Genomic DNA, 12,735 nt, shown 5'->3' with positions numbered 1-12,735 from the left:
TCAAGAGGTGACATGTGAAAGTGTGTGTGTGTGTAGCTGTCAATTCCATGCAAAGAGTCGTATACATAAAAGTGGGAAATTCGAACGGCTACAGCACATAAAAGGCAATGCCGTAACAACGATACATTTCTCCTCATCTAAGGCATGAACAATGGTCAGGATATAATACTACATATCAGTACGAATGAGTATATGTATGTATGTATGTTGTTTGTATGTATGTATGTACCATATATGGGTATGTACTGTATAAGTCTGTTTATCCATCCATCCATCTGTCTGTGTGTCTATTTATCCTGATCTCATCTGCATTCTCGCCTTGGCTACACATCTACACACCTCGTTTAAAGCAACACACCTGTTTTAATATCTCTCACTCACACACACAAACACACACACACACACACACACACATACATACGCACTTGGATCCTAACTATATGCACACCACACCTGCACAACACCTGTGCCGCCTTAATAATTTCCCAGACACGTGAATACAGCACCTATGCGGCGGTAAAGCAGGGGTGTGAGGCAGGCTGGGTGGTAAGCAGAGATATGGAGGGAGGCGAGGCAAGGTGAGTAAATGATGCAGGGTGAGTGGTGAAGCAGGGAGGACAGATTTGATGGGGGGTGAAGCACGGTGAGTTGTGAGGCAGGGTGGGTGGTGAGGCAGAGTGAGTAGTGAGGCAGGCTGGGTGGTACGGCAGGGTGGGTGGTGAAGCAAGGTGGGTGGTAAGGCAGGCTTGGTAAGGCTAATGAAGAGGCTAAATTGGAGGTGAGGCAATGCAGGTAAGTCTGGAAGATGGAGAGACAAGGAGGGAGGTCAGGTAGGGTTAATGATGAAGGATAATTAGTGGTTAGGTAGGTCAGATTGAGCAGATTTGAAGTTGAGGCAGAGAAGGAGAGGCAGTGGAAGGTGAAGTATGGTAGGTGGGGTCCGGAGAGGGTAAGACAGGGAAAGACAGGAGGTGAAGCAGGAATGGTGAGAAATACATGGTGGTGTGACAGGAAAGAAGAGGCAGGGTAAGGTAGGGAGGTGGTGAGGCAGGAAAAGCGGTAGGGTGGGTGGAGAGAAGCAAAACTGAGGCAGGGTAGGTGAAGTATGGAAGGTGAGGCAGCGCAGGTGGAGAGGCATGAAAGGCGAGGCAAGGTAGATGGAGAGGCAGGGAAGGTGAGGCAGGATAGGTGAGGTATGGCGGGGGTGAGGAAGGAAATTAACGTGTGAAGAAGGTGAAAGTTGTGAGTGATGGATATGATGAAACGCAAAGATGAAGAAAAGATGGTGAGGTAATTTTTCCCAACACATCTGCACCACAACACCATACATAATTACCACACCATCACACGTCTGTACCACAACTTCACGCAGTCAACACACAACCACACAACCAGTCAGACCTCACCACCACACAACCACAAATGCAGTCTGACCTCACCACTACCACCACGCAACCACACCACACAACCATACAACCAGTCAGCCCCCACCACAATCACACCATACTTCACCAAACACTATCACACTACACTACCACACCACACTACAACATCCACTCAACCTCCTACCACACATCCACTCAACCCCCTCCCACACAACCACTCAGACCCTACAAACACACACCACCACACACCACACACCACACACCACCACCACCACACACCACCACCACACAACCAGTCAGCCCTACTATATCCTCTCAAGTCCCCCTCCTCCCCACCCCCAGACAATATCTTGCTGCCAGCGCTCTATTAGGCACGGGGAAGAGGAAGGGGAGGGGGAGAAGAGGGGAATAAGGGGACGAGACACGAGGAGAGAGAGAGAGAGAGACCAAAAACTCGAGACAGGAAAACAAACTTCACTAATGAAAAGCTCTAAAATCCCAAAAAACAATGTCCCAAACACACACACACACACACACACACACACGCTTCTTTTTTCTTTTTCTTTTTCTTTTTTCTTCCTTATACTCACCAGATGACGCTCTGGACCCCGGGTGTTGGCCATTAGGAGCCGCGCCCACGCCTCCGCCCGCCTCCCCCGCACCCACGCCCACGCCGCAGTATGCCCCCGCGCCCACACCCAGGCTTTGTGGCACGGCATGGGAGACAAGCCAGGTATCTACCATGTGACGTGAGGCTTTCCTGGTGGGGTGAAAGGTGGGGAGATTATTATTATTATTATTATTATTATTATTATTATTATCATTATTATTATTACTGCTACTACTACTACTACTACTACTAATTAGGGATACCATGACTCTCTTATCTGTCTACCTGTCTACTGGTCTATCTACCTACCTACCTATATATATTTTTACCTGACAGCTGAGCAGGTTATCTGTTAATTCATATTGTTCCTCTTTTTCCTCTTTTTTTTTTTAATAACTATATAAATCTTGCAATTTAATATAAAGTCCACACGGTTCAGGATACAAAACTTATCAGAAATCTAACATCAAAAGAACACACACACACACACACACACACACACACACACACACACACACACACACACACACACACACACACCTGTCTAACTTCCACACCTTGCCTTGTCACACAATAACTTACCACACCGAACCATCCTCTTCTCTTCCCTGCCTTCCACCCATCTCTCTCTCTCTCTCTCTCTCTCTCTCTCTCCTAGTCACATCCACTGTCTCTATTTGACATTGCCATCCAAACACACTTTCTTCCATCCTTTGATCATTAGATCCAAAAATACCTTCCCGGCAGTCTCATTGCCCTTGATGTAATCGCGAACCGTCTATACTGAATGAAAATAGACCTACCTCAATCATGGCTGGTGAGAGGGTACTAACGTGGGTGTTTTTATGGATTGAGGAAGGTCAGTGGGGGGAGAGAGAGAGAGAGAGAGAGAGAGAGACAGAGAGAGAGACAGAGAGACAGAGACAGACAGATAGACAGACAGACAGAGAGAATGTGTGTGTGTGTGTGTGTGTGTGTGTGTGTGTGTGTGTGTGTGTGTGTGTGTGTGTGTGTGTGTGTGTGCGCAACTGGTCTAGCCTAAGCAATCATCACAGTCAAACTTGCAATTACACTTGAGTCTCCCTTGCCCTCAATATGCACACCGACACCTGTCCTCCCCACACCTGTCCTCCCCACACCTGTCCTACCAACACCTGTACTCCCCACATCTATCCTCCCCACACTTGCCCTACTAACACCTGTCCTCTTCACATCTGTCCTACCAACACGTGTCCTCCCCACACCTGTCCTACCAACACCTGTCCTCCCCACACCAGTCTAACCCTCACCTGTCCTATTCACACCAGTCTAACCCTCACCTGTCCTACCATCACCTGCTCTTCTCACACGTGTCCTCCTCCCTCACGCCTAACCCTTCTTCGCCCTTTTCCCCGTTTACCTCCCTTTCCCTCCTACCACATCTCATTCTCCCACTTCCTACTCCCCTTCCTCCTCATCTACCCTTCTCCCCACTCCTTTCTCCCCTCCCAATGCCTCCCTTCCCCTCCCATCACGCTTTACTCTTCTTTCCCTTCCCCCCCTCTCTCCCCTTACCTCTCGGTGTACAATTCTTTCCCCCTTCTCATATTTCCCTCTTCCCTCCACTCCCACACCCCTTTCTTTCCCTCCTCTCCATTTTCCCATATTCCCTTTCTATCCTACTCTCCCCTCACAAGCTCACCTCTTCCCTCTTAACTCCCCTCCTTATCATCTTCTTCCCTGTCCTCTTCTTTTCCCTGTCCATTTTTGGCATGCTCCCTCTCCCTCTTTCCTTTTTCCCCCCCTACCGTTCAACCCCACTCAATCCTTATCCCCTCTCCTCCCCTCACCCCCCTTCTCCTTCTCCTCCCCTCTTCTTCCCTCTCCTCTTACACTCCCTTCTCTTCTCCCCACCAAGCTCTCTTTCTCCTCCCCCTCTCCCCTCCTTCTTTCTCCCCTCACTCCCTCAGGTCGAGTTGGCAGCTTCCATGATACACTTGAACCTGTTAAACCTGACTCTCTCTCTCTCTCTCTCTCCCTCGTACCCTTTCCTCTTTCCTTATCTTTCCTCCTCCTCCTCCTCTCCCGCTCTCCTTATCTCTCCTTCCTTCCCTCTCCCTCTCTCTCTCCCTATCTCTTCCCCCTCCTCCACTTCTCTCCCTATCTCTCCCTCTCTTACCATCTTCCTTGTTCTTCTTCTCAGTCTCTCTCTCTCTCTCTCTCTCTCCGTCATATCGTTAATTTCCAAAAAGATGCGAAAAAATATTAAATTAAGAGCATCCAATAGTTATCATCACCGTTTACCACTATTTATTATTATTATTATTATTATTATTATTATTTTTATTATTATTATTTTTATTATTATTATTGTTATTATTATTATTATTATTATTGCTATTATCATTATTATTATTATTATTATTATTATTATTACTTTTTTCATCATCATCATCATCATCATACCCCTAAAGCCCGAAAAAAAGTGGGATGGATACATAATTAGCATCATTAATTAGCATATTAAATCATTACCCCCTTTCCTTAATTACCCATTATGTCCATTATATTTTATTTTTGTTATTTACACACGATTATATTCAGCTTCGGAGAGATGGTTTGGTCAGGAGTGGATGGATACGGTCTTCTGCAGTCCTTCTAGACCACAGCTTTTCCAGCCTCTTCATTTTTTTTTTTTTTTTTTTTTTTTTATGCGAGGAAGAAGGAACCAAAGGCCATGAGCCCGCAGTAACAGTTCCCTCCAAGAGAAAAACAAAATACAATTGAGAGCCAAATTCAAGATCCGATCATTTTGAGATGCCTGGACACACTGCGTTTGAAAGACTGGAGATCATAGGCAGGAGGAAATACAGACAGAGGGAGACAGTTCCAGAGCTGACCTGTTGCATGAATGAAAGACTGGGAGTAACGGTTAACTCTTGCATTAGAGAGTTGGACAGAAAAGGGATGAGAGTTTGCTGCCAGACGGGTGCTACGCGCCCGTCGTAGAGGTGGAGGAATGCAAGCAGACAGTTCAGAGGAGCAGTGACCATTAAAGTAGCGATAGAAAAGAGATAAAGATGCAACAGTGCGGCGAAGAGACAGAGGTTGAAGGGAGTCAGTAAGAGGAGGAGAGTTAATGAGACGAAAAGCCTTTGACTCCACCCTATTGAGAAGAGCTGTATGTGGGGAGCCTCCCCACACATGAGAGTTGTACTCCACACAGGGGCGGATAAAACCCCTGTATAGAGTCAACAATTGTGCAGGGGTAAAGAAAGAGCGGAGTCGGCTTAGCACACCCAATCTCTTGGAAGCAGATTTTACAAGAGATGTAATATGATCTTTCCAAGATAGGTCCCGAGTAAATGAAACCCCAAGCATGTTCAAGGATGATGCACGATTAATCTGAATATTATTAAACATTAGTGGGTATACCTGTGGAAGATTTTGTCGGGTTGATAGGTGTAAGAACTGAGTCTTAGAAGCATTAAAGACAACCATATTATTTTTACCCCAGTCAGAGATATGAGCCAAGTCAGACATTAGGTGTGCCATAGCCTCATCCCTTGTTTCTTGAAGTAACTGTTGAGATGGGCGTTGCGGGAACCGAATGGAAAGGTGAAGGGTGGAGTCATCAGCGTATGAGTGGATAGGGTTAGATGTACAGCTTAGAAGATCATTGATGAATAAAAGGAAGAGAGTTGGTGATAGGACAGAGCCCTGAGGAACACCACTGTTGATAGATCTAGGAGAAGAACGATGGCCGTCTACGACAGCAGCTATAGAACGACCAGAAAGGAAGCTAGCGATGAAGGTACAGATAGAAGGATAGAAACCGTAGGAGGGCAGTTTGGAAATTAACGATTTATGCCAGACTCGATCGAAAGCCTTTGAGATGTCAAGTGCAATGGCAAAGCTTTCGCCAAAGTCCCGAAAGGAGGATGACCAGGAGTCTGAAAGGTAGGTGAGAAGATCGCCAGTGGAGCGTCCCTGACGGAACCCATACTGACGATCGGAAAGAAGATTGTGATAGGAAAGATGCCTTAAAATTTTTTTATTAAGAATTGACTCGAAAACTTTTGAAATACAGGACGTTAAAGCAATTGGACGATAGTTGGAGGGTTGGGAGTGGTCACCCTTCTTTGGGACTGGCTGAATGAGAGCAAACTTCCAGCAAGAAGGAAAGGTACAAGTTGACAGACAAAGGCGAAATAGTTTGCCTAGGCAGGGTGTAAGCACAGAAGCACAGTTTTTGAGAACAACAGGAGGGACCCCATCAGGCCCATATGCCTTGTTAGTACTGAGGCCAGTAATGGCAGAAAATACATCAACTGAAGAAATTTTAATGTCAGCCATGAGGAAGTCAGAGGGGGGAAGTGATGGAGGAACAGCACCGGAATCGTCTAAGGTGGAATTGGAGGAGAAAGTCTGTGCGAAGAGATCTGCTTTATCAGTAGAAGAAATAGCTACAGAACCATCAGAGTAGAAAAGAGGAGGGAAGGATGATGAGGTAAAGTTGTTAGAAAGATTTTTGGCAAGGTGCCAGAAGGAGCGGGAAGAATTCGAGTTGGAGAGTTGAGAGCATTTAGTATGGATGAAATTATTTTTAGTAGAGCGAAGAACAGACTTAGCACGATTCCGGGCAGAAACGTAAAGATTATGTGATTCAGGGGTGGGTTGGCTCCGATACCTTTTGTAGGCCTTCTCCTTGTTGCGGACAGCATTAGAACAAGCGTGATTAAACCAAGGCTTTCTTGCGTTTGTCAAAGGATATGAGAAAGGAATGTATGCTTCCATGCCCGAGAGAATAACCTCCGTAATGCGCAAGGCACACTCAGATGGCTCACGGCCATGGAAGCAATAATCATTCCAGGGAAAATCAAATAAGTACTGCCTGAGGGCCTCCCAGTCCGCAGCTCCAAAATGCCAGAGACGACGTTTCCCTGGAGGGTCCGCAGGCCGTACTGGAGCGATAGGACAGGTTAAGGTAATAAGGTTGTGATCGGAGGAGCCCAACGGAGAGAAAAGATTAACAGAGTAAGCAGAAGGATTAGTTGTGAGGAAGAGGTCAAGTATGTTGGAGCTCTCTCCAAGGCGGTCAGGGATACGGGTAGGGTGCTGTACAAGCTGCTCTAGGTCATTAAGGATAGAAAAGATGTAGGCTTGTTCACCAGGTGGATCCGTGAAAGGAGAGGAGAGCCAAAGGTGGTGGTGAACATTGAAATCTCCAAGAATGGAGATTTCAGAGAAAGGAGAAATGGACAGAATGTGTTCCATCGTAGAAGTAAGATAGTTGAAGAATTTTTGATAGTCAGTAGAATTAGGGGATAAGTAAACAGCACAGATATATTTAGTCAGAGAATGACAGGAAAGCCGAAGCCAGAGAGTGGAGAATTCAGAAGAATCAAGTTCAGGAACACGAGAGCAAGATAAGTCGTTGCGTATGTATACACAACAGCCACCTTTGGCTTTGAAATGAGTATAGAGAAAGTAGGAAGATACAGAAAAGGGTTTGCTGTCAGTTGCCTCAGACAGCTGAGTCTCCGTTAGAAAAAGAAGGTGAGGTTTAGAGGAGGAGAGGTGGTGCTCAACAGAGCGAAAGTTAGATGAAAGGCCGCGAATGTTGCAGAAATGAAGAAGAAGAGAGTCAGACAGTGGTTCCAGGCACCTCGAGTCGTCACCGGGAGAGGGGCAGATGGCGGGGGCATTTATGGTCCCCCCCCCTGGGGACTCCGAGGCTAGGTGAATTGACGCCTCTATACGGCCCTTTCCAGCCCTCTACACCCCTTTCCAGCCCTCTAAACCCCTTTCCAGCCCTCTACACCCCTTTCCAGCCCTCTATACCTATTTCCAGTCCTCTACACCCCTTTCCAGTTCTACACCCCATTCTAGCCTCTCTACATCCCTTTCTAGCCCCTCTACAGCCCTCTCCGACCCCCTCTACACCCCTTTCCAGCCTCTGCACAGCACTTTCCAGCCCCTCCACAGCCCTTTCTAGCCCCTTTACAGCCTTTTCCAGTCCCTCCACAGCCCTCTCCAGCCTTTTCCAGCCCCTCCACAGCCCTTTCCAGCCCTTCTACAGCATTTTCCAGCCACTCCACTGCACTTTCCAGCCCCTCTACTGTCCTTTCCAGATCCCCCACAACCCTTTCTAGCCTCTATAGACCTTTCCAGCCTCTACAGCCCTTTCCAGTCCTCTACAGCCCTACCCTATCCATCTACAGTATCATTCCCTCCCTACCTGCCCTCACGTACCTCATGAATTAGTTATACACACAGTCCTGGTAGTCTTCTTCCCTCTACCGTCACCTCTCTCTCTCTCTCTCTCTCTCTCTGTGCGCCTGTGTCTGCTCACCCCATAAAGTCTGGCTATCTATCAATCAATCTATCCATCTATCTATCCATCTATCCAGCCATCTACATCCATCCATCTACCTACCTATCTATCTATCTGTCCATCTACTCACCTGATAAAGTAGTCATGTACGAAATCCTGGTGGTCGTCCAGCCATGCCTCCATCCGTGCACACTCGGGGTCATAGGTGAAGCTCGGGGACCCGACCCCCGCCTGCCCCACCGTCAGGTCGGAGGGGGACGCAGGGCCGGGTAGGGGACCCTCGCCCCCACTGCTGCCCTCAGACCCCCCTCCGCCACCCCCCTGGCTCGTCTTGACCTCCTCGCCGTGGCTACCCCATCCTGCAGAAGACGCAGAAGGGGCTTGGTAATTATTAGGGCGTCTTGTGCCTTTTTACTGTTAATGATATATAAATGCTACATGATTATTTGGTACTTATTCTACCCCTAACTTAAACCATCTAACCTAACCTAGCCTAACCTAAACCAACCCATTTTACCTAACCTAATCAACCCAATCAATCCTAACCTAACCTAATCAACCCAATCAATCCTAACCTAACCCAATCAACCCTCTCTAACCTAACCAAACCTAATCTAACTTAACCTAACCTAACCAACCCAATCTAACCTAACCTAACCAGCCCAATCTAACCTAACCTAACCAACCCAATCTAACCTAACCTAACCAGCCCAATCTAACCTAACCTAACCAGCCCAATCTAACCTAACCTAACCAACCCAATCTAACCTAACCTAACCAACCCAATCTAACCTAACCTAACCAACCCAATCTAACCTAACCTAACCAACCCAATCTAACCTAACCTAACCAACCCAATATAATCTAACCCTACCAACCCAATATAATCTAACCTAACCAACCCAATATAATCTAACCTAACAAACCCAATATAACCTAACCTAACCAATCCAATATAATCTAACCTAACCAACCTAACCTAACCTAAAATAACCTAACCTAACCTTGGCCTAACCAAACTTAAATCAACCAAATCTAACCTACTCTAGCCTAAGGCAACGTAACCTAAACTCACTTAATCCAGCCTAACCTAACATCCCTAATCTTACCTAACCCAATCTTAACTAACCTAACCTAGCTCATTCTAACCTAAGCTACCCTAATCAAACTAGCAGTGGAAGACGCGGAAGGAACTAGGAGAATGACATTTACTATATTCTTCTATAATCATCTCATTATCAACTACTTGTAATGGGGTGTATAATAATAATAATAATAATAACAAGTAATAAAAATAAGTAATAATACGAATGCTAAAAATAATAACAATAATAATAATAATAATAATAATAATAACAATCATCATCATCATCATCATAAATAATCATAATCATAATAATAATATAATAATAATAATAATAATAATAATAATAATAATAATTATTATTATTATTATTATTATAGTACTACTAATAAGAAGAAATAATAATAAGAATGACGATGATAAAATAATAATAATAATAATAATAATAATAATAATAATAATGAAAAAATAATAATAAAGTCGCTGTGAATAGGCCTATATAGTTCGCAGTTCTCTAAAAAATGAAGGATATGCTGATAAGGGTGAGATAGCCGAGAGTAAAGAGGCTGAAAGCGCCCTTATCAGCACAAGTTTAATTAATTACGGAACTCGGAAACGGGCTTCGTAATTCACGTTCAGAGCTGGAAAGATTAAAAACGATACTGAAGAAAGATAAACGAACTAAAAAAAATAATACGTATGCCTATGGAACGATGTAAGCAGATAACACACACACACACACACACACACACACACACACACACACACACACACACACACACACACACACACACACACACACACACACACACACACACACACATACACACACACACATACACACACACGTTCCCTCCCAAAACATCAAAAAGAAAAACATTCACACACACGTGTTCTAAAAATATCCCAGGTTTCCTTCCCAGAGAAAAACAAGTCCTAAAAACACACACGTGACCTCAACACAACTGGTAAAAGAAACGCAAGACCACCCCCCCTCAAAAAAAAAAAGGAAAATAATAAAAATGATATCAAAGGTTAAAAAATATGAGGAGCTGAAATCGACAGGTTAATATATCGTCATTCTTTTTCCCTCAAGCAATTTTAGTACTATTTCAACTACTACGACTACTACTGCCACTAATAATAATAATAGTAATAATAATAATAATAATAATAATAATAATAATACAACGTGCATTTTGTGGGAGAATTTATCAACGTTTCTATATCATGAAGTTAAAAGTACGTTAATTTTGCATCTTCACTTATCGACTGTTCAATAAATAACACCAAAATACTGCAATGAGGTACACTCACCTGTGTACAAAGACACCATAAGAGAACCCAAGTTAATAAGAGTGCTTTAGAGAAACTCAAGTCCACAGATAAGTGTAGTAAGTGTCACTGACGGGTTACGGCTTGCGCTGTGTGAAATGAAGGGAAACACATTTGTGACGCATGTATCTGTTTCGTCAGACAACCACAATGGATGACCTGCACCTTTATATCCCCCATCCCCCCAAAAAATATCCCTGTTTCTTTCAAGTGCCTATGCCAAGCACCTATCACATTTTCTGAAGGTGGTTTTCTGTGATATACGGTTGCATCTTTTCCTCAGAAGTCTTCATAAAACACTCTTCACATTTTGGGCTCCCTTGTAGTGGTATTGTAACTCAGCTAACAAGCAACCCCGCAGCTGGATGGTAAGACTGGCATATTAATTACCTAATTACCGGCTATGTGAAATGTAAACACTTTTATTACGTTAAAAAGTTTGATAAATTCACCCACACAAGACAGATAAATGGAAAATAAACAGTTCCCTCTTAACTGTTTTATCTGAGAATAAAACAACTCAAACAATATCTGTACACCCTGTACTAGAAATAATAGAACTTATCTCTTCATCACCCACCTCCCCCCAAAAAAAGAAGAAAAAAAAGAAAACGAAAGGAAATCACCAGCACAAAGAAGCACGAATTTTGACAATGGTTTCGAACTCGAGGTTCCTGACAAACCAGTACAACACAGAGTGGTCGAGTCCGGTGAGTGAGCAGAATGGGCAGCTCGAGGGCGAGGGTGCCAAGCCTCCTGCCTCCAGTGCTGCCAGATCCTCCTCCTCCGCCCGCCCTCCAGACGGTTGATCTGGTGGAGGAGGCGTGGCGGAGGAGCTGGAGGTATGGGAGGTGGTGTGTCCTGCTCCTGCTGTGACCCTTCCCTCTGCTTGCCACAGTTGAGCAGGGTGGTGGATGACCCCTGGCCCATCCTACTACTGCTACCCTCCCATCGTAGTCTGCATCTTCCTCACCCCACGCCCCTCTGTTCTTATGGGTTTTCTTTCAGTTACCCATGGTCTTTCCAGCGTGGATGGGGGTTCCTAGTTGGCCATGTTTATGTCTGGTTATGAACACTTGTTAATAAGGCTAACCATGTCTGTCATTATTAACCATGTCCCTTTCCAGTTCACGACAGTCCTTGAATAACCATAGTCCTCTCTGGCTAGCGATGGTCCCTATTCAACCATGTTTTCCCCTGCTAATTGGCGCTATGTAAGTAATCATGTTATTTTTGTGTTTTTCTTAATCCGTTATCACTGGGTCCTATCCACTATCCGGGCTTACATAAACATCGCCAGGCATCAGTGGAAGCATCAGGGTACACACTAACTAGTTTGACTTCTGCCCCCCAGCTTAGTTTATGAGTGGCTTGGTAATGAGCCAGGCACACACTGGCATTGCGGGACTCCAACTAATCAATCACATGCACTGATTAAGTTCCGTATCAATGCTCAAATCACAACCACAGTCTTGTGCAAAATCTTCACCGCAAGTGTTCTCGCCACACCGCCAGACGCAAACGCACTGCACCATGACGCAATCCTTTACTTTTTCAGATTTGGGTACCTCACGGGCCTCTTTTAATCAGACCCTGGCTAGAAATATCCTTCAGGCCCTAATCTGCCCTGTGTCAGCGGGTCTCAATTAACTACGTCTCTCCCCCGCCAGCTCCCCGGCCTTAATTAACCACGACGTCCTCTGCTTAATGGCACTCCTCTTTTCATCACATTATTCCTGTATTAATATGGAATGTCTTTGTATTTTTTAATTTATCATGCTTTTAACCCCTAGAATCCGGTGATAGCTTTCTACTATTTTAAAAATTTATCATGTCTTTCAACCTCTAGAATCAGATGGTCTTTTATAGTTACTCTTGTTGTTTCTTAAAAGGGTCCTTCATGATGAAAGGGTAAATGAAGGCTATATCTACCTTTTGTGTTGCCTGTCTATCTTAACCTGTATATAATCGTCAAGATATGGCAAGAAGAGAATGAAAATGACGT

The 12,735-nt window shown here is 44.8% G+C and overlaps 1 protein-coding gene across 1 annotated transcript in view; it reads right to left on the bottom strand.

The window, feature by feature from the left end:
• LOC145413161 (dual 3',5'-cyclic-AMP and -GMP phosphodiesterase 11-like) overlaps positions 1–11,660 on the bottom strand; it is a 58,945-nt gene extending 47,285 nt beyond the window's left edge. The window contains exons 1-3 of the mRNA XM_080282886.1: positions 11,414–11,660; positions 8,442–8,670; positions 1,976–2,145 (exon numbers count right to left, since the gene is read on the bottom strand). Of these exons, the coding sequence (XP_080139012.1) occupies positions 1,976–2,145; positions 8,442–8,670; positions 11,414–11,660 (646 nt within the window). The remainder of the gene's footprint in view (positions 1–1,975; positions 2,146–8,441; positions 8,671–11,413) is intronic.
• Positions 11,661–12,735: the final 1,075 nt, after the last annotated feature.

Source organism: Coenobita brevimanus, chromosome 95 (genome assembly GCF_032717465.1).
Source record: "Coenobita brevimanus isolate Jiangsu-jjx chromosome 95, ASM3271746v2, whole genome shotgun sequence".
NCBI classification, from domain to species: Eukaryota; Metazoa; Arthropoda; class Malacostraca; order Decapoda; family Coenobitidae; genus Coenobita; species Coenobita brevimanus.
Note: the sequence above shows the minus strand (reverse complement) of the source record. Positions and strands in the feature narration are given on the sequence as shown.